The following is a 17,184-nucleotide window of genomic DNA, read 5'->3' as shown; positions in this document are numbered from 1 at the left end:
GTGCCCTTGATGAAAAATGCTGAGAAAGCATTGATATCTTTCAGGGCCAACAAATTTAAAGATTAAAGTCTCAAATGGTATTGAAAGCCTAGGAAGGCCTGGGGACCAACTGAAAAGCCCTATTACTCAGGGGTCTCTATGATCAATAGACTTCAAACCTCCCTCCCCCAAGTCATCAGTTGAGTTGATTTCTGAAAAAGTGCATTAGAACAGACGAATGGGACATTGAAAATGTTGACCTAACCTAAGAATCCCTGAGGATTCTAGACAAAGACCTGAAATTAATTTTCCTCCATCAATTTTTCTAATTCAGGAGCCATCCCAAGTTCTAAATGACTCCTTAGCCAATATCCTCAGGATTGCTTTTGAGGTTTCTAAAACTCTGGAATAATGTGGGGGTTTGTATAAAGAAAGACTCTGAACTCTTGTAGCATTTGCCTTTGGTGTGTAATTCAATCTTTAATTTTGCTTATAAGCCAAATGCAAAGTTAGTGCTAGTCTCATGAACTTAGTTAGCTATGTTGAACACCTCTAAGCAGAAAGATGATAACAGGACATGAGTCACAAACGAAGAACCCTGGTATGGAAAATGTTTGGGAAAACACTATAATCCAGAAGTACTGAGTGGGTGGAATAATAGCTTTGAATATGCCAGAATGGGAATTCTCAGGCAGAGCACTTACAAGGAAACCACAAGAAAAAGAAGACTGATTTCCTATTAATTGTGATGTAAATTATATGGATGTGATTTTGACAAAGAATAGCACTGTTTCTGAAAAAAAATAGTGGTTTATGTGCAAAATACAAAATGCATCAAGAAGAAAAGAAATGTTATTTGGCATCAAGAGTGCAATAAAATCTGAGATAATGGCTTATGATTAGTTAACTTTTGTATTATTTTTTCCTGGTTGGCTCGATTTTTAATGCTTAAGTATTAGGAATAAAACTAATATTTTTGTATCAGTAAATTAATAAAGATTAATGGGCATTTTTTCATACATAATTCTTGATCCTGACATGAAATGTGAAATCACCTAGCTTTGTTTACATTAGGTGAAGACTGTAACTCTAACAATATATTATGCTCAGAAGATATATTGGATAGCTTTGTTGTTAATGTGGACAGCTATCCATACAGGAAATAGCTAATAGTCAACAAACTCGATTAATGTCAGAACACAATTCTTTAAGGAATAAAATATCACCATGTGCTGACTCCCTGGGGAGCTTATATCTTCTCTTAACCAAGACGATTCTCAGGGGACACTAATTAAAGTCAACCAGACCCTTGAAAAGTATAAATAAAGATCTCTCTTTAGAGAAGGTAAAAGTTAATATATTAAGGAAAGGAAGTCAAAATGATAAATAATGAGGAAGAAAGAAGACAACTTTTATTTGACCTTGAATGTACTTCTTATTCTATAAGAAATTTTTTAAAGCTAGAGGGTAGTTGTTTCTTGTCATTATACTGTTGCTGATTCTGTGGTTAGTTATTAATTTTATTTTTTATGATTCACAATCTGCTCTTTGAAATATGCCATATGCTCAAAGCAATTCAAGGATGACAACTGTCAGAATTACTCCAATAAAAATTGCCTAAATGAGGAAGATTTACTGCAATCTGATATTTCAGTGGAAAGTCCCTCTAACCCTCCCCAACAGCTTTTTCAGACACTGTGAATCTTGCAACCATTTTTTTTTCAGTCAAAATCACATAGATGTTTTATAAGAGCTTCTAAGACTATTTAAGTAGAATTGGTAAAACATACTAGGCTAAAGGTGAATTAGCAGACACGGAAAAACAATATAGATAGTTATTAGATGGATTGCCTGCAATCAATATATGAGTTCCAAGCCAGTTTTCTTAAATCACATGAAAATGTATTGACTTAATATGACAACGTCTGCTCTATGTATCACTAATAAACATTAAATTGAATGAGCCCTCTACCCTGAAAGTAGCAAGCCAAACTGAAGGCAAATTTCTTTTTTCTCTGCAAAGATCTGAGGGGTGGATAGAATCCACCTGAGTGCTCCAATGAAAACACATTTTGTTAAATGTTACCAGTCCATTTATCCTTCATTTTGTTTCAGTCTATTTATTAATGCAGTTTCATTTATTGCTATTCATCTTGGAGATAAATCTTTGTCCTTCTATAGAATTACACCAAATAGAATGTGATAAAGGGAACTTTCTTGCAATTATGATGTCGGTGCAGCCTGTCAGCACACAAGGGATGGAAATGAGTTTGGGGACAGGGAAGGGAATTCTAATAGACACCATGATACATACAATGAACGCAAAGATATCCTGAGAGAGAGAGACTTGTCAGGCTAATCAGATCTTCCACAGCAAGGTAAAGGCAAGAAGGGTAGCTCTAACCTTGTAAAGATGCCGCTGCTGCTCCTCTGACATCATCAGGTCGTGGCTGTCCATCACGAGGGACTCCATGTCAATCAGCCAATCCCAGAGCTCCTGATATTCTGAATCAAAGTCCAGAAGCCTGAAGATAAGGCACAAAATGTATTATGCATAAATACAGTGTAGTTGTTAAAATCTCATATTAGAATAATATATTCTTGAAAACCCATGATGTTCCTAGGTGATACCTGTAAAAAGAGAAGAGAAAAATTCTCTGTGTGGTTACACAGTGGGCAAAATAGAAACTCAAGCCTGTGACATAGCATTTCTTAGATTTTGAAAACATAACATGTAATTCTGATGCTCATACCAGCGACACATCATCACTCTTTCCATCTGCAAACCCTTTTTGAGGATTTGCAGCACTTGAACAAAATGACTACTTCTATGTCCTTGAAAGAGAGCATTGCCATATTAACAGTGTGAGGAACGGAGGGTCAGTGTCTTGTGAAAGTTACATGGCCCAGAATTTGGGGTCAGAATAGCACCCTGAAAATTCAAATCTCTTTATCATCTACTAGGTTTTCATAGGTATCACATCCTAAAATCATCCATGATTAAGAATACTAATTTGACTAATTTCTCTATTATGGTCACAATTTCTTATCATATCTTAAATATCATTTTTACTGGGAAATGACTCAATCATTTATTTGTCCCTCTGCTGTCTACCTGCCTATCTCTGCAAACATATATGCTACATTTATTGTCATGGATGAGTAGCCAGCATTTCAGCTTAACACTGAGAGATAGGCTTGAGTGACTCTGGTAAGCCAGTGAGAACCAGGGGCAGATCCAGTATTAGACAGGTGTTCCCCACAGACATGTAGGAAACAAAGGTAAGGACAGGAAGTCAAAACAATGAATCTTTGAATAGCCAGCAATCATTAAAATTCAAAGGAGGATCACTATGGTTTTCAACAAAATAAATCATTAGAATAAGGAGCTTAAAAGGATTAATGTGATTCTCTATTGAAAGCCTGGTGCATAAGTAAAGCCCAGATTCTTCTAAAACACTGTGATCAGAAAATGAAAGTGCAGGATGAAAAACTATGACTTTGTCCTTTCTCCAAAAATCATCTCTTTAAAAGAAATCACATCCTTGCCAAACTGTAACTGAGCAAAACCCTATCAGTACCAATGAAGCAGCAGGCTCAAGTATGAATCTGGATTTATCTATCAAGTGAGTATCTTATTACTATCTTGTTCCTGTCTCTGTACGTTAAATGACTGCTTTTCAAAAAAATGAACATCCACTTTTCATAATTTACAATTTAATCTTAATCTGTCAAAAAAAAAACCAACTTAAGGTGGGTCTGGTGATGGAGACTGAATCTAGAATTGTCAATTTTATTTTAATTACTTTACCATCATTATAAATATTACTGGTTAAGACCATAAGCATCCAAGGGCAAGGATTGTCACTGACTGATATGTAGAATTAACGTTTAGCTGAATGCTGATCTTGGGTATAGGTGATATGACCAAAAGCTTCAGAAAGGCTATGGTGGCCCAGAACAGTGATTCTCAGACTTTAATGCCCAAGTGAGGAGTTTGTTGAATGATGATCCTGATTCAGTAATTCTAGGGTGTGGCCTGAGATTCTGCATTCTTAACAATTGTTGGCAACTGGCAATGCTGCTGGTCATGGACCTCGTTTTGAATAGCAAGGAATTCCAGCATTCACTGGAAATCTGAAATAGGATCTTATTTCAAAATATTAAAAAACAAACAAAAACCACTGTAACAGGGACAGATAAACCATCAAGCTTTCTTTATTAACTCTGTGAGTTACTAGTAAGAAATGACTAATAAGCATTTGCTCACATGAAGTTTCAATCATTTAGAAATACCACCTGAGGGGTTCCTAGGTGACTCAGTCGGTTAAGCATTAGACTTGGGCTCAGGTCATGATCTCACGTTTCTTGAGTTTGAGCCCCACATCAGCCTCTGTGCTGACAGCTCAGAGCCTGGAGCCTGCTTTGTATCCTGTGTCTCCTTCACTTTCTGTCCCTCCCCTGCCCGCACTCTTTCTCTGTCTCTCTCAAAAATAAACAAACATTAAAATTTTCTTTTAGAAATACCACCCGAATTATGGTCATCATTTCTCTCTCCTTGCATTCTCCCACATTTTAACCATAAAGACTGGGGAAAAGCAGAATGCCATCCCCCAAATTAGGAAGGTATGATTCAGGGGAATATTAAGAGCAAAGGAGAAATAAAGGGAAAAGCTCACCCTTTCCATATGTATGGATCTGGAGAATAAGGAAAAAATAAAGGCAAAAGGAGCAGGTAATAAGATACATATCCTCCCATCTCTTGGACTAAGATCCAGAGAGGAAGTATGTGAGACAGGTTGAAAAGAAAGCCAAAAGCACAAGGATATCAGCTCCATCACCTGCTAGGAAGTCTGGGAAGAGACTTCCTTAAAGTTCCTTCACCATAACTGGAGTGGGAATGCTATGGTCAGAGGAAACTCTGGTCAGGACTCCCCTTGCTACCTGCTCTTTTATCCCCTCCCTGAGGACACTTTTCTCTCCCATGAAGTTTCTGGGAGTTCACCTGATGAACTTGACAAAGGTGTTGCCATAGCAACAGAGGCACAGTGACCCCAAGGAGAGGAGGAGGAACCTCTGAAGCCAGACCTCAGAGAGTTGGCAGGGTCAGCGAGGGCTAAGATAATGCCTGGTCAGCAAGAAATACCCTCTGTCCAAGCCATGAGATAACAACACAGACGCAGTCCTCAGTGGGAGACAACCTTGGAATATCTAGGGCAAGATCCATTTCATTGAACCCAGCCAGACTATACCCAAAGGTCATGGTAAGCCACGGGAACTCACTGCACCCTCGAATCACAAAGTCATATAAACCCAGATGCCATCTTAGAAAAAAGCAGGGAGAGACATAAATCTGAAAAACAGCATTTACCCCAAGAGGTAGTTCCCTAATGACAATGTTAAATTTTAGGGGAGGCTATAAGCATCGTGTTTAAGTGCCTGAGCTCTGATCTTAAAACAAGAATTTTCCCTGCTTTACCAGGAAATTATGTGTTTAGGATGTTTCATAAAAATCATTAATCAGCAAGGAAAACAAAGAGGCCTGTTTTCTTTTCCATATGTGTCTGAAAAAAAGAAATTTTGATTATGACCAAACAATGCAAGGGTAAGATATGAGTTTATCTTTGCATTGCTAATGCTCAGCATAGCACCTGGAGAATGATGATGAATGAATGTAGATAATGAAGCCAAAAACCTTTAGTAGGGCAAGAACGACTTCAGCATGTGACAGAGAGCATAGTATCTTATCTTCAAATGCCAATACCAACACAACCAGTGCAACATGGACAGGCTTCTCCATTCATTTGGAAGGTGGGATTTTGCCTTCTAGTACATGATAATGGCGCATTTGCTAATAAAAAAATATATTATGTGCAGTAGATTCTCAATTAATGTGAGTTGCTCTCCTGTTCCTTCCACATTTTCTTCTTTTCTACACTGAAACTTAAAGCAGATTTGAATAAACAAAACATATATAGGGTGGTAGAATGTTCAGAACCATGGACATTTTTTCACCTTTATGTCTACTGAGCTGTTCCCTCCTATTATTCCCCTTATCAAGGGGCTTGGAACAAAAAAACATTTCTTCTAGTTAAATGCACCTCAGACTTCTCAGACAGTCTACACTGGAGACCCACCAGAGGCAAATGAACCTAACACAGATGCTCACCCTTTCTTTAGCCTATTTTCATTTTAGCTGGGAATATGCAGGCTTGAGTTTGTTAGGTACAGTAAATGCTTTTGCTTCATTAGCATAAAATCAACACCAGTGTTTGCCAAACAACAATTCTCATAAGGTCTTAATGCTGAAGACGAAAACACTTTTTTTAGCATTCGGGCCCGATTTCAGATTCTTGGCCACGTGTTAATTCACAGCTTAGAAAAGACCTGAGAGCTTTCTAAATTTACTAAAATAAAATATGTAACTTTGTAGCAAATCACAAATAAATTACTAGAACTTCTCTGTTGGTTCTTTGAAACCTTCTAGAAATGAATGCAATTTAATGTGCTCATTATGTAAGGAAAATTCTTAGGTAAGAAAGTAGTTTACTTCCTTATGTTTACATTACCTGCAAAGGTGTGCTAAGTGTTTTTCAAGTGATTTTAGGAAGGATGTCTTCCAGGAAAAGTGCCAGCTATTATACAGGAAAACAGGATCATCAATGAGCGAATTTATCAGGGGTAGCATAGAACTAGTTAATAGTTTTATATCCCTTTGAAGAATATGCTGATTCTATCAGCTGAATTCAGAACAAGGTTCTTTTCTTGAATTCTTGGTGACAAAGGCCCTAGTCTTTCTTTTTAGAAGAGAGAGAGAGGTAATTGAAACTGTGGCCAGTGGCTCAGGATTTTATAAGTGTATAAATATAGGAACTACTCTTTTGGAGGAATTTTCCTCACAAAATTTTCTCTGCAGTTGTGCTTTGGTTTGTGTTAACTCTTTCACTCAAATATGTAATCTGTTAGATGTTAAAAGCTCTCAAAGTATACCTTTTCAGTACTGTATGAATCTGTTATATTCTCTATGAAACTGTTACAAAGCAAACTCATATCTACTCTATGAAAGTGTTACAAAGCAAACACATCACCCAAATAGTATTATTTTGGATACTTCCTTAAATTGCCATATACTGCATCTTAACTGGGTTCACAATAAAAGAGTCAGACACTCTGTTGTAGGTATAATATTCCCATTTTAGGAGGTTGAAAGCCTTCATCACATGAGGAAAAACAGTCTTCTAAATCAAAGTCAGTTTTTGTTAGAGAAGCACAGAATTATGAGTGTATTTATTTCATAGATGGAGAATTTAATAGAGATGGAGACAAATCTATGGAGAAATAAATGTGTAACTTTTTCTTTAGTATTTTTTTCTAAGTTTGGGTTCACTACTATGGGTAATTGCCAAAAATATTTCCCAACATCCTGTCCACCATTTTACTCTGCCTCTTCAAGGTTACAAAAAGATTCTTTTCACCACAGAAATAAAATACTAACAAGCTTATTCAGTATTATTTTCCTGCAGATTGGAGAGCAATACATTATTTGTAAGGCTAGCATAGTTTAAGAAATAATCCTTCCTCTAAACCCTGATGGGAGTTATGTTTGACTAGCTAAGTGTTTGAATACATAAATGCATTCAGCCTTTGGTATTTAAAGTGAGCATCATTAACTCAACATTTCAACTTAAACTTTGCTTAAAAGATAAAGTTTCACCCAAGTGAAATCAATGGGAGGTGTGTGTGAATATATGAGGTTTCAGTTTGGCCCACTGAGGAATTTTGATTAAAACAGACAACCAAATGAAGAAATCATCAAAATAGAGCAATTATTGGTTGAAGAAAAGATAACACTATAAAGACCTGGCAGTTTTTCTACCTAAGTCTCAGTGACATATATTTAGGAGCATTTAAGAATCCATCTTTTATATGCTTAATGGTTCATTTCACACCAATACATCCAAAAACACAAGACCGGTTCCTGAAATACCAGCTTGTCTATATTGGGACTTCTATTAAATGATCCAATTTTCCTAGCTTCTTTAGCATATTGATTCTTTCCCCAAATATTCACTAAGTGCTCACTGTTCACATTATTTGCTCAAGGAAGTTTGCCTCTGCTTTTCAAAAAAGACACTAAAGGGAGTGGTAACAAAATCTTGTAAAAATATGGTTTAAGAATTTTACAGAAGTGAAATACTAATAATAGATCAGAATTTCCCATCATCCTCTACATCATGTGGCACGTAAGCACAGAAGGGGCACCTGCCCCAATCATAATATCATTAAAGAATAAAATTTAGCTTTCTGGACATGGAATCTGATATGCACAGTTGCATGTAGAATCCCTTTCCACTCTAAACATATTAAAGTGTGGACACTAATTTACTATTTTGAATGAAAATTCATGAGCGACTTCCTCATGAGAAAAGCAGTCTGCCTTTGCCATTAATAAATAAAAAGGAATATGGAGTTCTTTCCAGCAGTAATTTTCTCAATTCTCATATATACCCACATACATGTAAAAATGCCTGAGAAAAATAAAATCAACCCTACAAATCTGTTAATGACTGGCCCCACTTTCTCATGGGCTTATGGGCTGCCTGTCCATAAACAGTTGTTATTACAATAACAGTCACAAAGCAAAACAAAATTCTGATCTCCAAGGTTAGAAAATATCAATTAGAAATATCAGTGCATATTTCTGGATGTATTTGGAGGATTCTGTTAGGCTGTCAGGAAGTCAAACCCTTATCTAAATTTCCAGATAATACACTGGACTAAGCTCTAGACAAAGAACTGGAAAACATTCTGAAGAATGTAGATTCAGTAGTGATTCTAACACAAATGGGGGAACAATACAAAGCAAGAGACAATGTTGTTTTTCAAAAAAAAAAAAAGAATAAATCTTCCTATGTATCATCTGTGTGTTAGAGGGGCTGGATCTAGACGTGCTACCAGCACACTGGGATGCGTCAGGCAGCTTGCTCTTTTTAAAAGGACTACCACACCCTAGGCCTCACTGGTTTTCAAAGATTTAATAGGCAACAGAGAATACGGACTCTCAGGGTTAGGGCAGGAAGTAAATAATCTGGAAATTATCCTCTGCCACCTAGTCCCTAACAAAAGCCTGGTGGCAGAATTAACACAGAGAGCTCTCCCAGAATGATTCTATCTCCTTCATCAAGGTTGTTGACTCTGCCCAGAGAGTGCTATGCTCAGACTACAGTTTTAGTTACTTGTAGAACTGCTCTTACTGAATTATGCTTTGACATCACTTCTCCAGCCTACATTTAAAAACTGCCTTCAGAATTTTGTTTCTCTTGTAGGGCTGTAGTATCACAGATGCCTGTCTTCTCCTTAAAGCCACAAGAGAAATTCTCGGGCCTCAATGGCATAAGAAGCTGGGCTTCCCTAGATACATATGATTTTTAATCTTAGGACACCATACATTTTCTGATAGAGGAGATTTTTTTCTTTTCTTTCGTATGTAAAATTGAGAGCCAAATCACAACCCTTCTTGAGGACATGCAGAGAATACATATCTGCTTGTTTTCTTACATGTATTTTACTTTTGCTTAACTTATTTCAGTCAAATATTTATTTTATTTTATTGCAAATATGTTTGTAAGTTGACTCAAATCCTTTGTGAAGATGGGGGTATGAAAAGGAATAAATTTTAAAGTGAAGAGTTAAGCTCTGCACATTACAATAAGGTAGCTTAGATCTGTCTTAGGTACCCTCTCATTGCCCCTGCTAGCATCTGCCTCTTCAATGGGCCTCATCAGCCCTCCAAAGCAGTACAGAAATTAAGATGGAAGGGAGATACAAATATATCTCTTTATTGGTTGACTTTCCTGTTAACTTTGAAGTAACAGTTTCCCAGGAAGTATGCTTCTGCCTCTCTGGCTTGCCTTTTGCTTGATCCTGGCATGGATGGCATTAGATCACTGAAGTGGAAGACTGCCCAGGTCTAAAATTAGTTTAATGTATTTGCACATTAAAAGGGTATAATATCATGACTCCAATGAATACATTTCTACTGGTACGGTGTTTTTTTTTTTTTTCCCAGAAAGACCTATTTTAACAGTTGCATAGTACCCAGAATATCAGTTATGCAGAGGGTAGCCGGGTACTTTTTGCTCCCTTTGACTACATCCTGATCTTTCTATTTAATAACATCACGATACAAAGGATGGAGCAAAAATAACCTGAAATGAACACAGATCAGCTAGCTATTCATTAGATTGAGACAAGCCAAGAGTGAGAGGAAGAAAGTAGAAATTCATGGTGGAGATAAAATGTGTGTTGCCTAGTGATTTATCTGTAAGAGCATTCCCAACATTAGCACAAATAAAAGATGGTACTTCATTTTATGGCTGGCGTGTACCAGAAAGAAAACATTTACATAGCAATGTTCCAAAAAACACCCATTGAGCAGAAATTCAAAATGGTCATTTTGTGTATGAAAGAGAGAAAGAAAGAGAGAAAGAATATGAGTAAGCATGAATGTTCATGTAACTGCAACAGAGATATTTTTGGCATGTTGCTCAACAGAAAACCAGGAAGATCACCCTGCAGCAGTAAAATCCAGGTTGATTATATCCCTTCTCAGGAGGTTAAAATCATTCAGTGTATCTTACTGCTTAATTAATTTAAAGAATCAAATTTGATCTTTAATCAAACAATAGTTTAAATAGTGATTTATTCGTTTTCATTTATCAAAATCATTTCCCTTTGGAGATGCTATATATATATACACATATAGTATATGTGTATACGTATACATATGTATATGTATACATATACATATACATGCATATATACACATGTACATATATATGTGTATATGTATATATATATACACACATATATATACATATACACACATATATACAATACATATATAGATATATATGTACATGTACATATATACATATACATATACAAACATACATATACATATATATATATATATATATATATATATATATATATGTATATATATGTATGTTTTTGTTCACACCAGTACAGAGATGTTTCTTTTTCTAAAGAAAAATGGACTCATCCTTTCTGCCAAACTTAACTTTTTATCTATTTAAAGTTCATTTCAGCCTGTTGTGCTTGGGAATTACCTATATATTCTGTTTGTATTTGGGAGTAAAATTTACACTGAAACCTTGCATGGTGAGGAGTGAGTTATTCCTACTTCTTAGACTTAGGACAGAAACCTTGACTGCGTCTCTTTCTGAGACATGGCTCAAATTTCCCCATAGCCAGAGGAAGCCTGGCATATGGCCAGTGAGACTTGAGGTATCTTCTAGAACTTTACCACCAGAGCAGAAGTCCCTAAAAACTCACCTGGTATTCCCTCCTGATCCCAGGAAGCAGAGTCAAGAACAATCTCCATGCCCTTCTGCTTCAATAACATCGGATTATTATTTATAGTAACCTCAACACACACACACACACACACACACACACACACACACTCTCTCTCTCTCTCTCTCTCTCTCTCTCTCTTTCTCCTTACACAGTTACTGTCTTCTGGCCAAAATCCTCACCTTCCCTCTACCAAATCTTTTTCTAATAGCTAGCATCTATGCACCTTTTCTGACAGCTCAGATATTCCCTGCCCCCATAAGTCTCCCTGATTAGGCAGACCTCCTAATTACTCCCATAATACTCTCTATCTTGAATTTTACCACTGTTTCATAAGGATTATCTGAGTGTCTTTCTCCCTCACTAGACTGAGGACTATAGAGATTAAGTTTTTTTCTATCTTTTCTATTTCTAGTATCTCCTACCACTTCCTGCAACATAGTAGTTAGTCAATGCATATTTCATTAACTAACTTATATATATATATATATATATATATATATATATATATATATATATGTGTGTGTGTGTGTGTGTGTGTGTATTACATTATAAATATTTTAGGCATTTTCTTATAGACTATTGTATTTCTGTGCTACAAAAACTATACAGAGTAGGGGGGTAAGGGGATGGACAAAATAGGTGAAGGGGATTAAGGGGTACAAACTTCCAGTTATAAAATAAAGAAGTCACAGAGATGAAAGTACAGCATAGGGAATATAGTCAATAATATTGTGATAACATCGTTTGTTGATAGTAACTAGACTTACTACCGTGAGCATTGCTTAAGGTATAGAATTGCTGAATCACTATGTTGCTCACCTGAAACTAAAAATAGCATTGTATGTCAACTATACTTCAATAACAAAAAATTTTAGGTATTTAAAAGTACAGACAGAGATATTGCATCTTGAGAAGGTTAAGTGTTCCAATCAAAGTCACACTGCTAAAAAGCATCAGAGTGCCAACTTGAATTCCAGTCTTTAGTTTTTAATCTAGTACACACTCTTTCCTCCTTGAAGAAATTAGACTAGACTGAATTCATGACTACCCCTAAAGGTACATGTTATTTGTGCAGTTGGAAGCAATCTGAGCAGTCTTAACTCATTCTAATATCTAGGATCAGGAGCTTTTACCTGCAGCTTTGAGGCAGAAAATAATAGTTGACTGTGGTCCTAAATTCCTGCCAATCAAGATACCACCTTGAATTCTCAATGATGCAGTTTTTATTCTGGAAGCCTTGTATATTATAGCATGAAAGATTCTAACTGAAATCAAAACGTTCTGATTATCCACACTTTTTAAAACAAGCATTCCTTAAAGGTAACGTTATGTCCACCTGGGTGAGGGAGTAGTTTACCATAAAGTAAGCTCCTACCTCTCTCAGCGTCTGCTGCCTCATAGTTACCACACTGTCCTTGTTGATGGTCAAGAAGCACAAAACATTCTTGAGACCCAGACCTGCTTCCTGGGCATTTACACTTGTATGTTCCACAGACTATCAAACAGTTTGGAACTGTGTTGCAAATACTCAGCTTCTTTCCCCCATTCCTGCTCCTCGCCTTTCTTCCCCACCTCAGTGAATGACATGTCCATCTGCCAGACTGCACAAGCCTGAATCATGGAAGTCCATTCTTAAATTTCCCTCCCTTAATGTCACCTGCTTGGTGTCCAGGGCCTGTCTTCAACTTCCTTCTTTCAGTTTCCAATGGAAACTTTCAGCTTCCATTGCTACTGTCCTAGCTCAGGCCCTATTTATTTCTCACTTGGATGACTAGAGTAGGATCTTAATTGAACACTATCTAATCTTGCCCATGCCAATCTATTCTCCTCACCACTGCCAAGATACCATTTCAAAACTGACCATCTAGTCAGTCTGGGCAGGCTTTACTGGTCCTAGAAGTTTGTACACAATGCCTCCTCTGTAGGAAGCATTCTCATGGTCACTTCTGACCCTGAGGCATATTCCATGACACTTCTGGAAGGCTTTCCTGACTTGCACACACCTGCCACATGCTGTGTCTCATTGTCTCTCCATGCTCGGTACAGCCTGCACTTAACAGTTGTAACTCAACATTAAATGACACAAAAGCCATTTGAATCCAGATTCTCTCATCTTCTTTCTCCTCCCTGAACTAGCAATCAGAACATCAGAGTGGCTCCTTTCTCTCCCTCATTCCCCTCACCTGATGGGTCATCAAGGTTTATCAATTCTTTCTGGCTTTAGTCTCCAATCCAGTCTCCACATACTCAATTAATTTCTAACCTGAAATCTTCATTGACTAAAGCAGTGCTTCTCAAATAGCAGCATCAGAATCACCTGGAGAGCTCATTACACAAAGATTGCTGGTCTCCAGGTCTAGGCTTTCCAATTCAGTAGGTCTGGAGTGGGACTGAGAATTGGCATTTCTAACAAGTTCCCAGGAGATGCTGATGCTGCTGGTCCAGAGAACACACTTTCAAAATGAATGGCACATTGGTTCTCAAACCTGAAGTGGGCATTAGAACATATTTATACCTTGGCTCACTCCTGACTACTGAATCAGAATTTTCAATGGAGTGGGATAGGCAGACATTTCTCAGCTTAAAGACTCCACAGGTGATTCTGATTCTGAGTAACAACTAGGAATTCAATGATTAACTCCTGGACCTGGACTGTGCCTTCTTCCCAAGGCTTAATTTCTCACCCCTGGCTTTCTATCCCGCTTTCCAGTCATATGGAACCAGCATGCAGTCTGATGATTCCAGACCTGTGTTCCCTCTCTCTGAGCCCCAGATCAATTTGAGCTACTAATTTATGCATCCATTCATTCACTGACCATGTAGCATGCACAAGCCTAGCACCCAGTGTAGGGCAGAGTGTGGTGAGCACTACAGATGCAGCTTTGCCTCATGGAGCCCACACTGTTGCTCTGAGCTCCTCAGCATCCTCTGCTTCCCTTTCTCATTTCCCAGGTAAATACTTTCTTGCTAGACTGTAAATTTCATGAAGGCAGGGACCGTGGTCTGTCTTTGTAGGTGCTAAATAAATATTTGTTCAGATTAAATTGAAAAGCTCTTCCCCTGACCCAGCCTTCTTTCTTTCCTTTTTCTTTTTTTAAATTTGAGTATAGTTGACACACCATGTTACATTAGTTTCAGGTGTACTACTTGGTGATTTGACAGGTTTATACATTATGCTATGTTCACCATAAGTATGGCTACCATCTGTCCCATTACATCACTATTACAAGATCATTGACTATATTCCTTATGTTCTGCTTTTCATTTCCATGACTTACTCATTCCGTAACTGGAGGCCTGTATCTCCTTTTTCCCTTCACCTGTTTTGTCCCCCCCCCTTCCCCCCTCCCCTCTGGAAACCATCAGTTTGTTCTCTGTATTTATTGTTCTGAGTCTGCTTTTTGTTTGTTTATTAATTTTTTTTAAATTCCATTTATGAGTGGAGTCTTATGGTATTTGTCTTTTTCAGCCTTACTATGTCACTTAGCATAATATTCACTAGGTCTATCCATGTTGTTTCAAATGGTATGATCTCATCCTTTTCTATGGCTGTATAATAGTCCATTGTGTATATACCCTGCATTTTCCCTATTTATTTATCTACTGATGGACACTGAGTATGCTTCTGTGTCTTGGCTATTGTAAATAGTGCTGCAATAAACATAGGCAAAAATATATAGTGGGAATAAAACAGTCTTTTCAATAAGTGGTGCTGGGAAAACTGGACAGCCACATGCAAAAGAATAAAACTGGACTACTTTCTAACAGCATACACAAAAAAGAATTCAAAATGGATTAAAGACCTAAATGTGAGACCTAAAACCATAAAAATCCTAGAAGAGAACACAGGCAGTAATTTCTCTGACATCAACCATAGCAACATTTTTCTAGATATGTCTCCTAAGGCAAGGGAAACAAAAGCAAAAATAAACTATTGTGACTACATCAAAATAAAAAGCTTTTGCACAGCAAAGGGAACCATTAACAAAACAAAAAGACAACCTACTAAATAGGAGAAGATATCTATAAATGATATATCTGATAAAAGGTTAGTATCCAAAATAAATAAAGAACTTACACTACTCCATACCAAAAAACCCCAAATAATCCAATTTAAAAATGAGCAAAAGACCTAAATAGACATTTTTCCAAGGAAGACATACATATGGCCAACAGACACATGAAAAGATGTTCAACATCACTGACCAAGCCTTCTTTCAAAAATCTTCTCCCTGCTGTCATTCGTAATCTGCTCCAGATCTCCTACCATAGTCAGAATTGAACTATGTCTTCCCTGAGCCGAAGCCCCTACCCAAATAACGGTTTCTAACTTAGCACTTGTGATCCTTTATTCCATGTTGTTTATAAACTGGCTCCTTCTACCAAACTGTGAACGTCTCTTTTTTGCCTTTAATCTCTATACTTCATATTAGTAATATTTGTCAAATTAATGACTGAAGTCAATTTTGTCTTCACTTAAGCCTACTTCCGAATGTTTTTGCTCAAACTTCCTTTTGGCTTTAATGAAATCTCCTTAAGACTCTTCAATTTCTCCATAGTAGAAAAATACCATAATTAAATTTCATACACTATGGAATATGCACAACATAGGATTTAGAGGGGGGAAAAAATGTTTATCGAGAGTCTGAATGAAATCCTCAGAGAGAAGGCAAAGCATGACTTTTTGAACTGTCTACTGCATTCAGACCCAGGGTCCTGCACTGAAGTCTTAGCTCCAACTTAAAAAATCATCCTGGGCATGCCAGTCACCCCAGCCTTTTTACCTCCCAGTTCTATCATTTATAAACTGAACAAAAGACATGGTTTGTGATAGACAGTAAGTCTTGACAGCAAGTAGGATGCTACTTAATGAATTAAACAGCATCTTTGAAATTCATTTAAAAAATGAAATCAGACAACGTCTGGATAGAAAGAGGTGTCAAGAAAAGAGATGGTTACACTTTACAAAATATACAAAAGGTAAGTGTTCTTGACAAACTTTGCTCAGACCATTGTGTCATTCACATAGTAGGCCTTCAGTGGATATTTACTAGGCAAAGGAAACAAACAAACAAAAAAACAAACAAAACAACAAATCTGTAAGTGTTTTCATTTAACTTGGCAGGAATCAAAAAGCACCAATCTGCTCCCATAAATAATCATCAGTGATTCGTGCATTGCATGTCCCTCCAGGAAGCCATAGTTTCCCGCTTTGTGGTGCTGGAGCCAGTGCCAATGGTCTCCCATAGGTAAACAACTCTTACTAGCACTCACACAGCCTCACATATTCAGAGAAATCTTCCTACCACAAATATTCATGACTGTTCAACACACAGTTCATAGTTGTATATAAGCTCTGTTCTATCACTTTGCTACCCAACTTTTCATTAAGCCAGAGGGGTTAAAATTCATTTCTTTAAGAAATATTTTAAGTTAATTTATTTATTTTGAGAGACACGGAAACATCCTGAGCAGGGTAGGAGTAGAGAGAGAGGGAGAGGGAGAAAGAATCCCAAGCAGGATCTGTCTACACGATCAGCACAGAGCCCAATGCAGGGCTCAAACTCACAAAACTGAGATCATGACATGAGCTGAAACTGAGCATCAGATACTTAACCGACTGAACCACCCAGGTGCCCTGAGGTTAAAATTCATTTTTCTACACTTGATCTTAGCCAAAAGTCCAAAAAACGATTAAAATTCATTTCTAAGCAATACTGTGGTTATGTAAACTTCCTAGAAATTTAAGATCACCATTCTATCCAGCTGCTGAGTTTTCCCTGGAGTAGCTTATACATTTTTTCAACCACATACTGATAGTGT

At 37.2% G+C, this 17,184-nt stretch overlaps 1 protein-coding gene across 14 annotated transcripts in view; it reads right to left on the bottom strand.

Moving 5' to 3' along the window:
- AKAP6 (A-kinase anchoring protein 6) overlaps positions 1–17,184 on the bottom strand; it is a 554,746-nt gene that overhangs the window by 124,181 nt on the left and 413,381 nt on the right. For all 14 annotated transcript variants that reach the window (XM_042942947.1, XM_042942939.1, XM_042942943.1 and 11 more), the window contains one exon: positions 2,384–2,504. In XM_042942947.1, coding sequence (XP_042798881.1) covers positions 2,384–2,504 — 121 coding nt within the window. The remainder of the gene's footprint in view (positions 1–2,383; positions 2,505–17,184) is intronic.

This window comes from Panthera leo, chromosome B3 (genome assembly GCF_018350215.1).
Source record: "Panthera leo isolate Ple1 chromosome B3, P.leo_Ple1_pat1.1, whole genome shotgun sequence".
In the NCBI taxonomy this organism is placed as follows: Eukaryota; Metazoa; Chordata; class Mammalia; order Carnivora; family Felidae; genus Panthera; species Panthera leo.
This window is presented reverse-complemented; position numbering and strand designations above follow the sequence as displayed.